Below are 16,650 nucleotides of genomic sequence, written 5' to 3'. Positions count from 1 at the left end.
TTGGCTCCTGCTTGTGAGCTTCACAGAAGAGGCAGCTGGTTGGCCACTGTGAGAACAGGATGCTGGACTGGAAGAGTCCAGGAGGCCTGATCCAGGAGGCTTAGGTTCTTACGTTTTTTGTCTGAAGTGCCGCTGTTGACTTCGGGTGACAAACTTCAGCTTTGGCTGCTACAGGTTGCATTCCAAACCAGGTCTGCTCAGAGGCAAGTCCCATTCAATTAAATGGGGCTTAGATAAGTGGGCTTTCAGCCATACCCCACTTGTGCATTTTAAAGAACAAAGGGATGCTATCACTCATTATTGCAATTTCTCCTCCCCCCCCCATGGAATTTACCTGTTAATGTCCCAGGATTTCAAGTTGACAACCCCAAAGTCATGTTGATTGCAAACATTTGAAGCACAAATTAGCTTGAGTGTTACATTCCAGCAGAAGCGCACATGTGACCATATTCTGCATAAAATATCCATTTACGAAATAAAATGCTGCATTACACGAATAACTTATGTAAGTGGCATTAGAGGGGAGCCTGTAAAACGTTCAGTGTGTCCACGGGAATTTCTTCAGCCCGGGAGACAAAGAGCAAAATGTCAACAGCATGCTAAACTGCCCCTTCCCGGATGCCTCAGTGAGGCAAATGATACTGACCAGAGTTTATACGGACACGTGAAATCAAACTAGCGAGGTAGGCTGCAATGCCAACCCACAAATCCCAAATTTTGCAGCAGTGACAGCAGTCACTGAAACCTGCATTGTGTGAAGGAAGGCTATGTCCACCAGGTGGTGCTGGTGTCTGTTTTGCCTGGAACCTATGGCCAAATCTGTTCTATAAAGCAGTATCATACCACATTAAACAGTCATGACTTTCCCCCAAAGAATCCTGAGAACTGTCATTTGTTAAAAGTGCTGAGAGTTCCCTGAGAGGAGGTATTGACTAGTGAATTGTAGGGTTGTATTCTGGGAATTGTAGGGTTGAATTCTTAGTAGAGCAGTAATGCTGGAGTCACCATAAATAGTCAGAGCTGTCAACCTTCCTTTTTTTTCCAATGGGAAACGGTGCTGGAATAAGGGAATTTCCCACAAAAAAAGGAAAAGTTGAAAGCTATGTTAGTAGAGCACAAGACTCTTAATCTCAGGATTGTGGGTTCAAGCCCCACGTTGGTCATTGCAGGGGGGTTGGACAAGATGACCTTTGTGGTCCCTTCCAACTCTATGATTCTGTGGGCAAGATGCTCAGCTCCCATTAGCCTCCTTGGCTATGGGCCAGGCTTCCTCAACCTCGGCCCTCCAGATGTTTTTGGCCCACAACTCCCATGACCCCTAGCTAGCAGGACCAGTGGTCAGGGATGCTGGGAATTGTAGTCTCAAAACATCTGGAGGGCCGAGGCTGAGGAAGCCTGCTATAGGCCATGCTGATTGGGGCTAATGAGAGCTGAAGACCAGCACCATGGAGAGCAGAAAAGCCTACTGGATTACACCAGCATCCCATCTAGTCCACCATGCTGTTCTTACAGCAGGCCAACCAGATGCCTGTGGGATGCCTGCAGACAGGACTCAAACACAAGAGCAACCTCCTCTTTTGTGGCTTCTGGAAAATGGTACAGTGGTACCATGGGTTACAAACTTAATTCGTACCGGAGGTCCGTTCTTAACCGGAAACCGTTCTTAACCTGAGGTGTGCTTTCACTAATGGGGTCTCTCGCTGCACACGATTTCCATTCTCATCTTGGGGCAAAGTTCGCAACCCAAGGTATTACTTCCAGGTTAGCGGAGTTTGTAACCTGAAGTGTTTGCAACCCAAGGTACCACTGTATTCAGAAGCACACAAGAACCAGGTCCACCAGTGTTGGGGCAGAACCTTCAGCAATATCTCCCTGTATACATAAAAATGTAAGGTTGTCATCACCCAGTCCCCATTGGAGGATTTGTAGTGCCTCATCAGAATCCTTGATTTGAATGAATCCGTGGCGGAGGAGGGGTTTGAGTGTCACAGTTGCCAATCAGGTGCCCTGTTGGGAAGCCCACAAGATACACCCATACCCTCCAACATTTCTCCAATGAAAATAGGGACGTCCTATTCTATAATGATTACTGTATTTACCGTATACCCTCCACATCTGACTGGGTTGCCCCAGCCACTCTGGGCGGCTTCCAAATTATATAAAAATATAACAAAACATTAAACATTTTTTTAAAAACCTTCCCTATACATATGTATTCTAAAGGTTGTATAGTTGATGAAAATAGGGATGTCCTAAGGGAAAGCGGGACATTCCAGGATCAAATCAGAAACCGGTGCGGCTTCTGTAAATCCGGGACTTTCCCTGCAAAATAGGGACACTTGGAGGGTCTGTACACCTACAGGTAAGCACAAAAGTGTATACACACACACACACACACATTTTCAGCAGCTGGTATTTAGAAAGCAGAGCAGAGCTGCTACGCTACAGGGGAAATGTACAATGATGAGGAATGCTTTTTGGTACAAGAATGGGGGTGTTGCAAGGAAGCCCCCTTATTTTGACCCGTGAGGCCTTTTGAGCATCTGCTCTCGCTCATCTCACAGGCAGAAGAAGAGATCGGAATCGTGCTTCCTGCTGCTGCTGCTGCTGCTGCTGCTGATCTGGTGGTGGTTTTCTAAGGGCTGGTAATTTTTCAAAGCTCCTTGGGTTGACCTTATCTGATATGACAGGGGAAACACCGTGAGTTGCCCGCAAAGGCATCCTCCCACTCACTCCCACTGCGTAGTAGCGCTGATAAGGCCCCGTTCAACGTCACCCTGGCGGTGTGGGTGTTTGCCAGGATACTCTGATAAAGTTTGCAAAAGAGAAAGGGGAAAAGGCGTCTGTGGTGAGACAGCCGAGGGCTGGCTGGCTGCCCACCGACATCTTGCCTGTCGCGATCCAAACGACTCCTCATCATAACCTGAAATTACCCCCTTGAGACGTTTGAAGTCAATGACTCGCCCTGTCACCACAACAGCCCCAACAGCGAGCCCAGCTGATAGCAGGGCTCAGAACAACAGAGACCCCAAACACGCTTTGGGTGTAACTTATTTAGCTCCATCAGCAGAGCATGAGACTCTTAATCTCAGGGTTGTGGGTTCAAGCCCCACGCTGGGCAAAAGATTCCTGCGTTGCAGGGGGTTGGACTAGATGGCCCTTGGGGTCCCTTCTAACTCTACAATTCTATGATTCTAATAGGGGAAGGGATCATGGCTCAGGGGTACAGTGGTACCTCGGTTTACAAACTTAATCCGTTCTGGAAGTCCGTTCTTAAACTTTCCTCACCGCCGGTGCCCTTCCACTGTTCGGATTCCATTCTTAGACCGAGGTAAAGTTCTCAAACTGGGACTCTTATTTCCAGTTTTGTAGATTTTGTAAATCAAATTATTCTTAAACCAAATCGTTCTTAAACCGGACTACCACTGTGCAGCACTCATTTTGCGTGTCACTGCAGACCATATTGACCTAGGTGGCCTGACTGAGTATATAACACAGCTTCTGGCATTCCTAATAAGAGTCCAGGAATAAGAAATAAATTGGCACTCTGCACATGCTTACTGAATAGTCACAGCTAGTTCTCGCTCATTTATTACTGAAACTTGTGGAATATCCAGTGCTGGGAGACTCCGGACAGATAGCAGAAAGACCTTCACACAGGACAAAGTTGAACAATGGAACTCTATGCCACAGGAGGCAGGGATGGCCACCACCTTCATACCCTAAAACATTTCTCCTATGAAAATAGGGACATCCTATTCCATAATAATAATAATAATAATAATAATAATAATAATAATAATAATAATATTTATACCCCTACCATCTGACTGGGTTACCTCAGCCACTCTTGTCATCTTTCAACATACGTAAAAGCATAACAAAACATTTTTTAAAAAAACCTTCCCTATACGGGGCTGCCTTCAGACGTCTTCTAAAGGTGGTACTTAGTTACTTATCTCCTTGGCTCAGGGGGGGGGTCACATAACTCCATACCCTCTGATATTTCTCTGATGAAAATGGGGACATCCTAAGGAAGAGTAAGGGACGCGGGTGGTGCTGTGGGTTAAACCACAGAGCCTAGGGCTTGCCAATCAGAAGGTCGGCGGATCTAATCCCCGCGACGGGGTGAGCTCCCATTGCTCGGTCCCTGCTTCTGCCAACCTAGCAGTTTGAAAGCACGTCAAAGTGCAAGTAGATAAATAGGTACCGCTCTGGCAGGAAGGTAAATGGTGTTTCTGTGCACTGCTCTGGTTCGCCAGAAGCGGCTTAGTCATGCTGGCCACATGACCCAGAAGCTGTCTGCCGGCTCCCTTGGCCTATAGAGCGAGATGAGTGCCGCAACCCCAGAGTCGCCCGCGACTGGACCTAATGGTCAGGGGTCCCTTTACCTTTACCTTTAAGGAAAAGTGAGACATTCCGGTGACAAATCAGAAACCGGGACGGCAAATGCAAATCCGGGACTGTCCTTGGAAAATAGGGACACCTGGAGGGTCTGCACCTTGGATGGCTTTAAAAGAGATTTAGAGAAATTCCTGGAAGACAGGTCTCTCAGTGGCTACTAGCCAAGATGGCTCTCCTCTGCCTCCACAGTCGGAGGCAGCAAATGCTTCTACCGGAAACCACAGGAGGGGAGAGTGCTGCTCTTGTGCTCTGGGTCTGCTGCCAGGCCTGTGGGGAACCCACAAGCCGGATTCAAGCAACAGAGCACTTTCCCTTCCTGCAGTTTCCAGGAACTGGTGCTCAGAAGCATTGCTCCCTCCTGCTGCGGAGGCAGAGCATTGCCATCATGCCTACTAGCCAATCGCTCCATCGGCTGGAGTCCAGCAGTCTCAGGAGGGCACCAGGGTTGGGGGCGGCTGCCCTAGGGACCCAGTATTGAAGACCGGAAGCAATAGCTCAGCAGACAGGATATGCTGCACCCTTGAAGGCACTGCAACTGCAAGCCAGGACTGATAAGAAAGCCAGGAAGGCTGCTGAGGCAGCTCTTTACCAGAATAATAATAATAATGAGAGTTTGGAATTGATATCCCGCTTTATCACTACCCGAAGGAGTCTCAAAGCGGCTAACATTCTCCTTTCCCTTCCTCCCCCACAACAAACACTCTGTGAGGTGAGTGGGGCTGAGAGATTTCAGAGAAGTGTGACCAACCCAAGGTCACCCAGCAGCTGCATGTGGAGGAGTGGAGACGCAAACCCGGTTCACCAGATTACAAGTCTACCACTCTTAACCACTACACCACATTGGCTCTCTATAATAATCGTGCCATTTCCCAGAAGGTATACCGGTCCTTTACCTTCCTGGAAACAGTGCATTTGGCCCCAAAGCGGCAAAGTTTGGGGTCTGACTTGCCTGGGAAAGGAATGAAATCCCAGTGGAGAAGAAAAGAATCATCCTGTTGGAGGTCCTTGGGAGTCATTTAGTCCAACCCGCTCCCACCCCGGGTGCAAGTCAGGGTGTGCAGTGCAGCAGCTGATGGAAGATTAAATCCCCACAGTAAAGGACTGCCTCCTGGGCCAAAGTAAGACTTTTAGAAGGCCTAAGGCAGCACTTAAAAGATTTTGGTGCCCCCATATACACTGTATATCTAATTCAAAATATAACCAATAACAAAACGTAAAATAAAAAAATTAAGTTTCTGAAATGAAACAAAACCTACAGCAAGTTGGAAAATAATAGTTATTTTTTGTAAACTTCCGCTTCTTTAATCTTTGAAATATTTTCTCCTACTTTTTCTAATTGCAAAGTCTTCGATCAGACCCTCAGAACAAATCTCACGTAACACATCTGCTTCTATCCTTAGCAGAGATAAGGCATGCAGTCTGCCTTGTTGCATAGTTGTCCTGTTGGGATTTGTAATAGACTTCGACTGAGAAAATGAACACTCCACTGAGCAATTTGGGACCGTTAATGTTAAAAATCTAACAATGGAAAATTTATGTGTTGTCCCACCCTTCCCTTGATGCCCTAAGCATGTGCTTATTTTGCTTAATGGTTAATCCAGCCCTGAGTCCAACCCCCCTCCCACCCCGGGTGCAAGTCAGGGTCTGCAATGCAGGAGGCAATGGAAGCTTAAATACCTGCAGCAAAGGAACCCCACCACGACCAGCAGCAGCAGCAAACGCAGCCCCTTCTAGTGTTGAACAGCTTGTTCCATGAAGACGTTTCTGCTAACATTTTGTCAAAATCCTGTTTCTGTGCGGCTTCCACCTGGTGGGATCTGGAGCAACAGAAAGCCAACACTGCTCTTCTGCTGAGCAGGTATTGGAACCTCTTCTCCAGGCTAAGCGACCCCCCAAGTCTTCTGACCACCCCACACAAGCTTCCAAATCCCGCAAACGAGTGAACAGCTCCCATGTTCTCCCGCGAGGAACCTGCGAAGGCTTGCTGCTGCAGAGATTTGGCCCCTGAAGTGGTGGAGCGCTGCAGGAACAGTGATGGGGACATGAGGGTCTTGGAGGCAAGGGGTTTCTCCTGCTCTCCCTGTTGCACAATGGTAGGAACAACTCAGCCAGGCTTATGACTTCTCCTGATCTGGATGCGATGGTTCTGTCACACAGCCCAAGACCACATTTGCTTGGTTTAGCCACAGCAGCACATTGCTGGCTCATGCAAGATCCTTTTCAAATATACTAATGTGCAGTCCAGTCTTTGCCTTGATCTTTATGTATTCCATCCCCTACTAGAGATGGAGGGAAAATTCAATTCCACTTGGCTTTAAAGCCAAATATATCGAGCTTGCATTTGCTGGGGGGTAGAAACAAACATGAACCGATGGAACACAGCTCTCCTTTAAATCCCCACTGATCTGAATTTTGCAATGTGGCTCTCCAGCCACTGTTTACGAAAATGCATATATTAGAGGAAAGGGTGTGTAAAAATGAAGGAATTGGTGAAATTAGCAGACAAAATGCATTCCGTTAGGGGGAAATGCATGCAAAAGAGAAGAAGAAGAAGAAGAAGAAGAAGAAGAAGAAGAAGAAGAAGAAGAAGAAGAAGAAGAAGAAGAAGAAGAAGAAGAAGGTGTTTGCTGGGAGAAATTAGCAATAAAACACTGGTGAGTTTTCATGAGGATTAAAAGAAACACACCACAGATGGCTGCAAACTGCGAAGAACTGAATTTATGATGGGGGAAAGGAGAAATTGAGGTACCTGAAATTTACAGATCCTCCCATCCCAACACACACAAACGCAGCAGATGAGATGCTGATAGTATATACAAATATCAGGTCCATCAGCCTACCTCTTCCTCCTCCCCCACCCCTTCCTCTCTCTTAAGCTTGCCAGTGCCATCCTCAAAAACCCCATGACCTTGCTGTGGTTCCACCGGCCCTATTCTTGTAAAGCCCTCCTACACAAAGCGGGACAGATTGCGCATCACCGTGGGCGAGAGCAGAGCTGAAATGAATATCCCCCCCCCACCCTGGGACCTGATCCTCCAGCTTCTCCTCTGAGAATTGTGATGACGTCAAACGTTCCCCAATTGCATTGTGCCAACATCAGCAAATCCACAGCTGCCAATCAAACGTTTCAGAATGTATCTGTCTAAAAAGCCATGGCCCAAAAGCTCCGTCACAACCTCTTGTGACCAGTAGAGGGGATCCAGTCTTTATTTGTGTCCTCCTAAAGGCAATGGAGAAAAAGTTTCCTTTTTTAAAAAATAATGCAGGAGTTTGATTCTCTTGCTGCTGGTTAACGTATTGGGGCTGGGTGCTGCTCTCTGCAATTTTGATGTCACTGCTGCTTTTAGCAAAAAAATAACCCGGGGTTATTTTTGCTTTTTACCTGTAAACTGCTCCAAGCAACTCTTCTAGCCTTAGCAGTTATCATTACTCTGAGTAGGACTAGTTCTATATACAACCCATTGTGTTTTTGCTTGTCAAATTTCAGTTCCAAAACTCAGACCGTGAATTTGGAGATGAGCATCTCAGTATTAAAAAAAACCCCAAATAGCACAATTGGAAACTTCCTCCAAGTTTTGCACCCTCTGCTCCTCACCCTCAGAAAAAGTCGCATCGCCTTGAAGGTGAAATCATCTTTACATTAGACACACACACACACACCACAAACCATTACAAGCTTTCCCTCTTATCCTCACCTTTAAATAATAGATCTTCAAATATCTTCAAGTTTATGGTCTACCAAGACTCCTAGATCCTTTTCACATGTACTGCTCTCAAGCCAGGTGTCACCCATCCTGTATTTGTGCCTTTCAATTTTTTTGCCCAAGTGTAGTACTTTACAATTTTCCCTGTTAAAATTCATCTTGTTTGCTTTGGCCCAGTTCTCTAATCTGTTAAGGTCATTTTGAAGTGTGATCCTGTCCTCTGGGGTATTAGCCACCCCTCCCAATTTGGTGTCATCTGCAAACTTGATCAGGACTTTGCTGGGGGGAAAGGATAAAATGGCAGCCCCTACCCACTTCCACATGTAGAAACTGACCTGGCTTGCAGCTGAAACCAGTCTCAGCACTGGAGATGTGTCAGTATTGCCCCTGGAGCTAGCTTTGCGGGTTCAGGAAAAGTTCCCTGTCCAGCATTGCCCCAGTGGTGGCTGGTGCCCATTGGGGGTGGTAGAAAGAAAAGTGGGGAGCCCAACAGTAGGGGTCACCAGAGCCCATGATAAAGGTAAAGGGACCCCTGACCATTAGGTCCAGTTGTGTCCGACTCTGGGGTTGTGGTGCTCATCTTGCGTTAATGGCCGAGGGAGCCGGCATACAGCTTCCGGGTCATGTGGCCAGCATGACAAAGCTGCTTCTGGCGAACCAGAGCAGCGCACGGAAACGCCGTTTACCTTCCCACCAGAGCGGTACCTATTTATCTACTTGCACTTTGACGTGCTTTCGAACTGCTAGGTGGGCAGGAGCTGGGACCGAGCAATGGGAGCTCACCCCGTCACGAGGATTCAAACCACTGACCTTCTGATCAGCAAGGCCTAGGCTCTGTGGTTTAACCCACAGCGCCACCCGCGTCCCACCCAGAGCCCATGATAAACAGAGCCAACTCATTCTGGTTTTGTCCCTATACTCCTTCCTGCTGAGTTGTACAGGGTGTGGGGGGCAACCCTGAGGCTGAGAAAGCTGGCAGACAGTGCTACAGTGCAGACTGGTTGCAAGAAGACAGTTGGATGCGGGTTGACTGAGGTTGGTGGGGCAGTGACCCACTTACCCTAGCAAATGAGCCTCTATACATTCATCCTCCAACACCTCTGGGCTACTCTGCGTCATGTCCTGCCTGAGGCAGTTGCCTCATTCTGTCTAACAATAGGGCCGTCCCAGAACTTAAGAAGAGGATCAGGCCAATAGCTCGCCTGGTGCAGCGTACTGTTCTCACACTGGTCAACCAGATGCCCATTTGGGAAGCCTGAAAGCACGACCTGAGCACAAGAACATTCTCCCTTCCTGCGGTTTCCAGCAACTGGTATTCGGAAGCACAACTGCCTCCATCCATGGCCATTGCAGCTGGTAGACATGAATAGCCCTCTCTTTCAAAGCTATCCAAGTTGGTGGCCATCATTGCTTCATGAGGCAGCGAGTTCCACAGTTCAACTATGAGCCGCATGAAGGACTCTCTTTTCTCTGTCCCGAATCTTCCGACATTTGGTTTCAATATCCACAAGTTCTCGTGTTGTGAAAGAGGGAGAAAAACTTTCCTCTCTCCGTTTTCTCCATGCCAGGCGTAATTCACTCGCTTCCATCAAATCGCCTCTTACCTTTCCTCTAAACTGAAAAGTCCCAAATGCTGCAACCTTTCCACGTAGCGCAGCAGCTCCCTGCTAGCAAGAACCCCTTTCACGACTCCACAAATCTATGCTTCCACGACATTAGTTCGAATTACCTCCTGGAACATTTTCATGGCAGCGTTTCTGAACCTTAACCCAGCTCCACAATCTCCTTCCATAGGCATGGGACCCCAGAACAGCACTCAGATTCCCAAGTGGCAGCTAAATCCCATAGATTTGTAGGACTGCATTAGGATATTGCCAGTTTCCTTGTCGACCCCCTGCAAAACTTGCCCTCCCCCCGTTTGCATACTTACCACAGCAGCAGCAGGTCGCTGCCACCTCATCATTCAAGTCCGGAATCAGGAGCCCATTATCTGCAGGGATCCCCAGAGGAACTGCTGTCAGAGGCCACCGGAGATTCCCAGGAAGTCGCCGAGGATACAGCCTGGCAAGAAGGAGGCCCCCGGGAAAGCGATGAGGGCAGAGGGTGTCCTCACCATTTCACCCAGCGGACAGGTGGGAAATGAGGGCAGAGCCATCGCAAGGAGGCCCTTCAGGCAAAACCACCGTGGGAGGAAGGAAATGTCTGTTTAAGAGCGCGGCTGTTCAGAGGAACCATTCAGAAGCCCGCGGGAAATCCAAGACCAGGGCAAGAGGGGCAGCAGAAAGGGAGCTGGGCAGCGCCAGGACTCGATTCGCGGTCTCCCCCAATGCTGCCGGGCTGGGGCCCTGTGGATAGGGGCCCTGATTCATTGCCCAATTTAAGGCTTCAAGAGCTCTGCGGCGTAGAGCAAAGGGGAAATAAAAGGGAAAGCACTTCTGATTTCCATTATGAGTTTCTTCTGCGAACTGCAAAGGACGTTGTCGCGAATGGGCTTCCTTGAAAGACGCTGTTATGCAAATTCATGCATTATCAATCTGGCCTGGAAATAGTGACTCGATGAGCAGCTGAGTCAGCCCGTAGGGTTGCAGGGAGCGTGCTGTTTCTGCCACGACATTTCAAACAGAGCAGAATCAATGTGCATGTGTGTGTGTGTGTGTGTGTGTGTGTGTGAAGGACTTCATCCACAGCTTTGTCAGGCACAGAAAAATGGGCACCTTCCCCTCCTGCTACTTCAACCCCCAACCTTTAGAAACACAGGCAACTGGCTGCTTAAGTCTGGCCACCAAAGTAGAGCATGAGACTGCTCTACAATGTTGGAAGCTGCCCAGAGTGGCTTGGGCAACCCAGTAAGATGTGTGGGGTATAAATAGTAACTTTACCATTCAGGCATTTTCTTCGGAGAAATGTTGGAGGGTATGCATGTGATAATAGAGAGTGGCAACACGACAGCAGGGCCTTTTCTGCAGTGACTCCCCGTTTGTGGAATACGCTCCCCAGGGAGGCTCGCCTGGCACCTTCCTTACGTATCTTTAAGCGCGGGGCAAAAACTTTCTTCTTGAAACAGGCCTTTGTTTGAAGTTATTGTCTTTTTTAGTATGTGCTCCATGTTGTAAACTGCCCCATGAAGTTCCAATCATAGGGTTGGGACCCCCAAGGGCCATCTAGTCCAACCCCCTGCAATGCAGGAATCTCAGTTAAAGCATCGATGACAGGTGGCCATCCAACCTCTGCTTAAAAACCTCCCCAAGGAGGGAGTCCGTCCCACTGCTAAACAGCTCTTCATGAAGGGCAGAATATAACTTTAATAAATAACAGTACCAATAATAACTCCACACAGAGCATTTCTCTCCTCCACCCCCACCCTCCACTGTGTGAGCACCCCACCCACCCCATAAAACAGAAAAACACAAAGTCAGAGATCTGTGTTATGTTTAATGGTTTATCTGTGACACTGACAGCACTGAGCGAGGGATATTAGCATTAGAGGGACGGCCGAAACCAACATATCTGCCCGATATCAGGAAGAACAAGGGTGGAGGGGGGGGGTCACGACCGTCAATACATAAAGTGGTATAAAAGGAACTGGCCTTGGGAATGCCTCGCTTGGGGGGCGGGGGGTTTGAGGTGGGTGCTAGGGAAAGAGTTAAGCTTAATAAATAGGCAACTTGAAAACACACACGCAGAAAAAAAAAAAAATACACCAGCCGGCTAAATCATGCACAGGGAAATGGACTGTGTGTGGGGGGGTCCTCCCTCAGTTCCCCCTCGCAGTCTCTGCTCCACATAGAGTAGCCCCCAATGCCAACTTATTACGGGTATAAAGAGCAGGAAGCTCTCGACAGACACCCACCCCCCGCTCCCAGAAAAGGAGTACGACAATCTGTGCTTTGGGTTTTCCCCGTAGAGAACAAAGCAAGCAGGGTCCCCATCAAACTGGGAGGTCTGCAAGCTTATTATTGCCAGAGGGAGGTGAAAGGAATTGGAAGGGAAGGACGGGGCAGGTGCCCCAATTTGCCACCAGGGCAAAGGAAGAGAGCTCAGCACAGCGGGGATTCACTTGGGGGGAGGAGAGAAGGGGCCCTTTCGCCTCCACGTTTCCCAATAAAGGACAGCAGGGTTGCAAAGTGCAGGGGTGGTGGGACCCCAGTCTGCTACCCTCATCATTTGCCCAGGGGTCCCCTATGCCCCGAGTCCTTAAGCCAACATCCCTGCAGAGACAGCACAGCCTCTTTTGAGAAGGGCAAGCAGTGCAGGCCCCGAACCTTCTGCTCCATCCCCAGTCTCTCGTATTCCCAACTTCCTGGCTCTGCCGTCTGTCTATGTGGGACACTCGGCCTCCACCTGTCCGGCTGCCCACTTTGCACTGCCATTCCTCATCACTTCGCCCTCCCCCAGCAACTCCTCCCCCTAACTCTAGAACCTGGATTTCCCAGCACATCCCCCAGACCTCCCACTTCTCTGCTCCTTCCCGACATTCTGCTTCCTTCTTTGTTCCCCTGCAAGGCAGCTCCTCCCTCAGGTGGAATCAGGACACGGGTGCAAAGCCAGGGCAAATGTTGCAGCGTGCACAGGATATGGGGCGTCGGAACCAATGTGGGCTATCGCCAGCAGGTTGGCAGGACTCCCTTGGTGGGTGGCTTTCCTGGGCGCAACCAGAGAGCAACGTCAACCATTGACATGCCCTCACCAGGGAAAGCATCCTGGGCGCCCTTTGCAGAAGATAGCAGCCATGCACGCCATTTCACTCATCAGACAAACCATGTTGTCAAGGCAGAAGGACCTTCTCAATAGGACAGATCCACACAGAATGCCCCCCCCTCCCCACACCCTACAACTGCACCTGGGATCGTGGCCTCGCTGCAGAGGTCTCCACAGTAGACTTGTCTGCAGCAACGGAGACAGAGCAGAAGAAGAGCCAGCGTTGCCATCTGGATTAGCTTCCTTGATCTGGCCATTCTGCACATGCCCAGACCAAGAGGCAAGGGAAGGCACCCACAGGGGGGCAGAAGCAAAGTGAGAGACAGAGATTCATCTGACCCCCAGGGCCAGACAAAATCAGTTGGCTGCTAGCAGTCAAATCTTATTTCAACACGGGCAATGGGACAATACCCCCCGCCATCTAACAGCAGGGCTGTACCAGCACAGCAGGCATAAACTCTCGCTCTTTCAAGGAGTTTTGCACAGGGAGAACTTCTCCGTTAATTAGCGGGACAGAGGGAGGGCATTAGGTTGGAAGCATCCCACAATAGTGTTAATGCCCAGGCATCTGGGCATGGTACGAGATAACAGTCCTAAGTGCATTGTTTGGGAAAGATCCCTCCCCACTGCCCCCCCCCAAGGTCTTTGTCAAAAGGAGTACACTCCGTCTGCCTCTTACTCCCCCCCCCCACCCAGAATCTGGGTGAAGCAGGAGAGGGCAAGGAAATGTGGTCCTGGGAGGTCCGTGCATCCGCCAAGAGCCATCAGCAGGTGTGGCTGTCTCTCGTATCCACCGCCAGGCGGCCTCTTGCACACTCAAACCCAACAGTTGCCACATATGCATGGACCCCGGACACACACACATCGACGCACGCAGCTGCTTCGTCCCGTGCGGCATGGACTCTGCTCGCAGGATGGTGCCCCTCGCCCTCGTGCCTGTGTCCTTCCGGGTCAGCAGGGCACCACCACCACCCAAGGAGCGGGCAAGGGGTTCCGATGCCAAAGGCTGGGGACGCTGCATAACTTAAGGGTGATGTGGAACTCCCGGCGCTGGGCACGGCATCTCCCGCTCGTGGTTTGCGCTTCTCTGATGTCTTCATACTTCCCTGCAGACAAAACAGGTTATTTAGATGGTTCTATTTTTCGGGGAGGGGGGAAGAGATGCTGGAGCTCACCACGAACCTCTCCCTTCTTCTCTTAGAATGGCAATGGCGTTTGCCTGGGAGGGGCCGGAGCTGAACTCCAGTGAGCTCCAACTGGAAAAACAAGCCCTCTTTCTACTGTTAGCTAAGTTCTTTCAAAAGGAGAGTGTGAAGCTGGAGGTAGCGGAACAATGTGAGCTAGAGTTCTTTCAAAAGGAGAGTGTGAAGCTGGAGGTAGCGGAACAAAGTGGGCTAGAGGATCAGGAAGAGAGCTGAAGCCTTTACATAAGAGGAGCCTTGCTGGATCAGGCCCATTCAGTCCAGCTTCCTGTTCTCATAGGGGCCAACCAAATGCCTTTACTGGGAAACCCTTAAGTAGGAGCTGTGCACAAGAGCAACATTCTCCCCTCCTGCGGCTTCCAGCAACTGGTATTCAGAAGCATCACTGCCTCTGACCCCAGAGAAAGAGCACATAACCGTCAAGGGTCCCTGTTTTCCTGGGAAATTCATGGAATTGCAGAAGAAATCAGGAATGACCCATCTCCCCGCTCCAGCGCTGCTGACAAACACGGGACGATGATGGGCCAGGGCTTGCACTTACTTAGCAGGGCAACCTTCAGGAAGTGGAACCCTTGTGCATGGGGAAGGCATTTCCGCACTCGAGGGGGGGCGACAGACTCAAGGAATGCTCTTGCCAGCCCCTCTCTGCCAACGCCAAAGTTGTTGCCCCCGTTATGGTGGCGTGAGGTGCAGCGTGGGTGGAAGAAGTGAGTGAGCAGGGAAGAGAGCAGCTACCGGGAAGGGGCTGCAGCACAGGAGGCAGTCAGCCGACATGCGTGTCATTTGGTGTCATGCTCCTGAGCAAGCCAGCTGACACACATCCTGACTTTCTGCTGGAAAATGTTGGAGGGTATGAAAGCACAGCCCTCATGGCTAGCAGCCATCGCTAGCCTTCCCCTCCACAAATTTATTCAATCGTCTTTTAAAGTCACCCAAATTTGTGGCCACCCCTGCCTCCTGGGGAAGGGAGTTCCCCTTCTCTCCTCCCCCTCCCCCCAGGCCAGCCCAGCCCAGCCCAGTCTCCCCAGCAGCACTCACGAGGCAGTGAGCGTGGAGTTGAGCAGCAGCGTGGTTCGGATCCGGTAGAGCTGCGCCAGCGTCAGCTTGCGGTGCTGGCTCGCCTGCGGGTCCGACAGAGTCCGGCGGGCGGCAGGCAGCTCCTCTCCCCGGCACTCTCTGCCCAGCCAGCAAGGCGCTTGCAGCCCCGCAGAGGCGGCGGGCAACGCTGGGGAAACGCAGAGCCCGGCTGGCGAACCCTCCTCGGCCTCAGACAGCTCCGAGGTGCTGCTGTTGCTGCTGCTGCTGCCACCCCCGCCGCCCCCCCGCCCTGCTTTGCCCAGTCTGTGGCCCTGGGGCCCATTAGTCCGCGGGGAGCCCAGCAGGAACATGGCCGGGCAGAGTTCAGAGAGGCTCTTGCTCTGGGCCAGCTGCAGGGAGGCTGGCAGCATCTGCAAAAGGTTTGCCTCTGATTTGGACTTGAGCACCTTGGTCTTGGCAGGCAGCAGCTGGACTGGCACCTGCCGCCGCAGTTTCGGGGAGCCGGTCCGTTGCAAGGGGGTGGGGGCGCCGTCCTCCTGCTCTGTAGACCCACCAGCCTCCTCCTGCTGTTGCCGCTGCTGCTGCTGTTGCTGCTGCCGCTGCTGTTGGTCTGCAAATTCCTGGAAGGAAGTGGGCGACAGGGTGCCATAGGCGCTGTCGATGGAGGCCGACCGGCATGACCCGGACTCCGGTTTGAGGCAGTGGTTGGCAGTGCTGGCAGGGAGGGCATCGCCCAGTTCCATGGTGGGTGTTGTGGAGGAAGCTGTGGTGCTGATGGACGCTTCATCGGACTGGGAGCTGAAGGGACCCACCTCGAAGTCGGGGGAAGGGGGGCCCTCGCTGGCATCCACCACCACCACGGAAATGGTCTCGGTGGAGCCGTCAGAGAGGCTGCAAAGAGGAGGCAGGGAGACATCAGGAAGGAGCTGGTTGCCAGTTAGCTTTTAAGATCAATTTGGGCTTGATTTCAAGAGAGGAGTCTTTGACTAAATATTAGGAAGAATGAGGCAAGGGCCTTCCTATGGTGACCCCTCCGCGACGGACCACCCTTTTTCTTGGAGGACATATGCTTCCCTAAATCTAATTCGTGGGCTACTTTTACTCCACCAGGCATTTTGGGGAATGAGGGTTCTTGCTGCCCCTATCGGAGGTTTGTGGCACATGAATGAGGTTATTTTGTAATCGGAATGTTTCCAAAACTTCTGACAGGTAAGGCTGACTCTTTCATTTCTGAATTAGGAGACCAAAAGTGCACTTCAACTGTATGGGGACAAGTGTGAGGGGATAAGATGGACCCTTCTTCAGAGGTGAGCAAGTAGAGTTTTTTTATATAAATAAAAAAAAAACTTATTTTTGGCAAAGTTCTTATCACGGATTTTGTAGCATTCTGTTCTTCTGCACTCTGCAGCACCCTTGCGGGCCTCAGAAGCCCTTGCCTGCAGAGCTGGCATCCTCTCAGCCCTCCCTTGTGGAAGGTTCCCTCAGCCTCCTCCCCTCTCCCCTCTCCTTGGGAGTCCTCTGGGCAGCCACTGCTGCCACCTCTGGTCTCTGAGCTAAAGAGGAGGTGCCTCCTGACACTGTCCAACAGGGGCCTGGGAAGCCAG

At 50.7% G+C, this 16,650-nt stretch overlaps 1 protein-coding gene across 3 annotated transcripts in view; it reads right to left on the bottom strand.

Moving 5' to 3' along the window:
* Positions 1-11,520: 11,520 nt before the first annotated feature.
* The window catches only part of PLEKHG5 (pleckstrin homology and RhoGEF domain containing G5), a 102,143-nt gene continuing 97,013 nt past the window's right edge, over positions 11,521-16,650 (bottom strand). For all 3 annotated transcript variants that reach the window (XM_033156547.1, XM_033156548.1, XM_033156549.1), the window contains 2 exons: positions 15,047-15,937; positions 11,521-13,912 (listed from right to left, as the gene is read on the bottom strand). In XM_033156547.1, the coding sequence (XP_033012438.1) occupies positions 13,903-13,912; positions 15,047-15,937 (901 nt within the window). In that variant the 3' untranslated portion in view covers positions 11,521-13,902. The remainder of the gene's footprint in view (positions 13,913-15,046; positions 15,938-16,650) is intronic.

The sequence above is a fragment of the Lacerta agilis genome, chromosome 8 (genome assembly GCF_009819535.1).
Source record: "Lacerta agilis isolate rLacAgi1 chromosome 8, rLacAgi1.pri, whole genome shotgun sequence".
NCBI classification, from domain to species: domain Eukaryota; kingdom Metazoa; phylum Chordata; class Lepidosauria; order Squamata; family Lacertidae; genus Lacerta; species Lacerta agilis.
The sequence above is the reverse complement of the archived record's forward strand: the minus strand, read 5'-3'. Positions and strand labels throughout refer to the sequence as shown.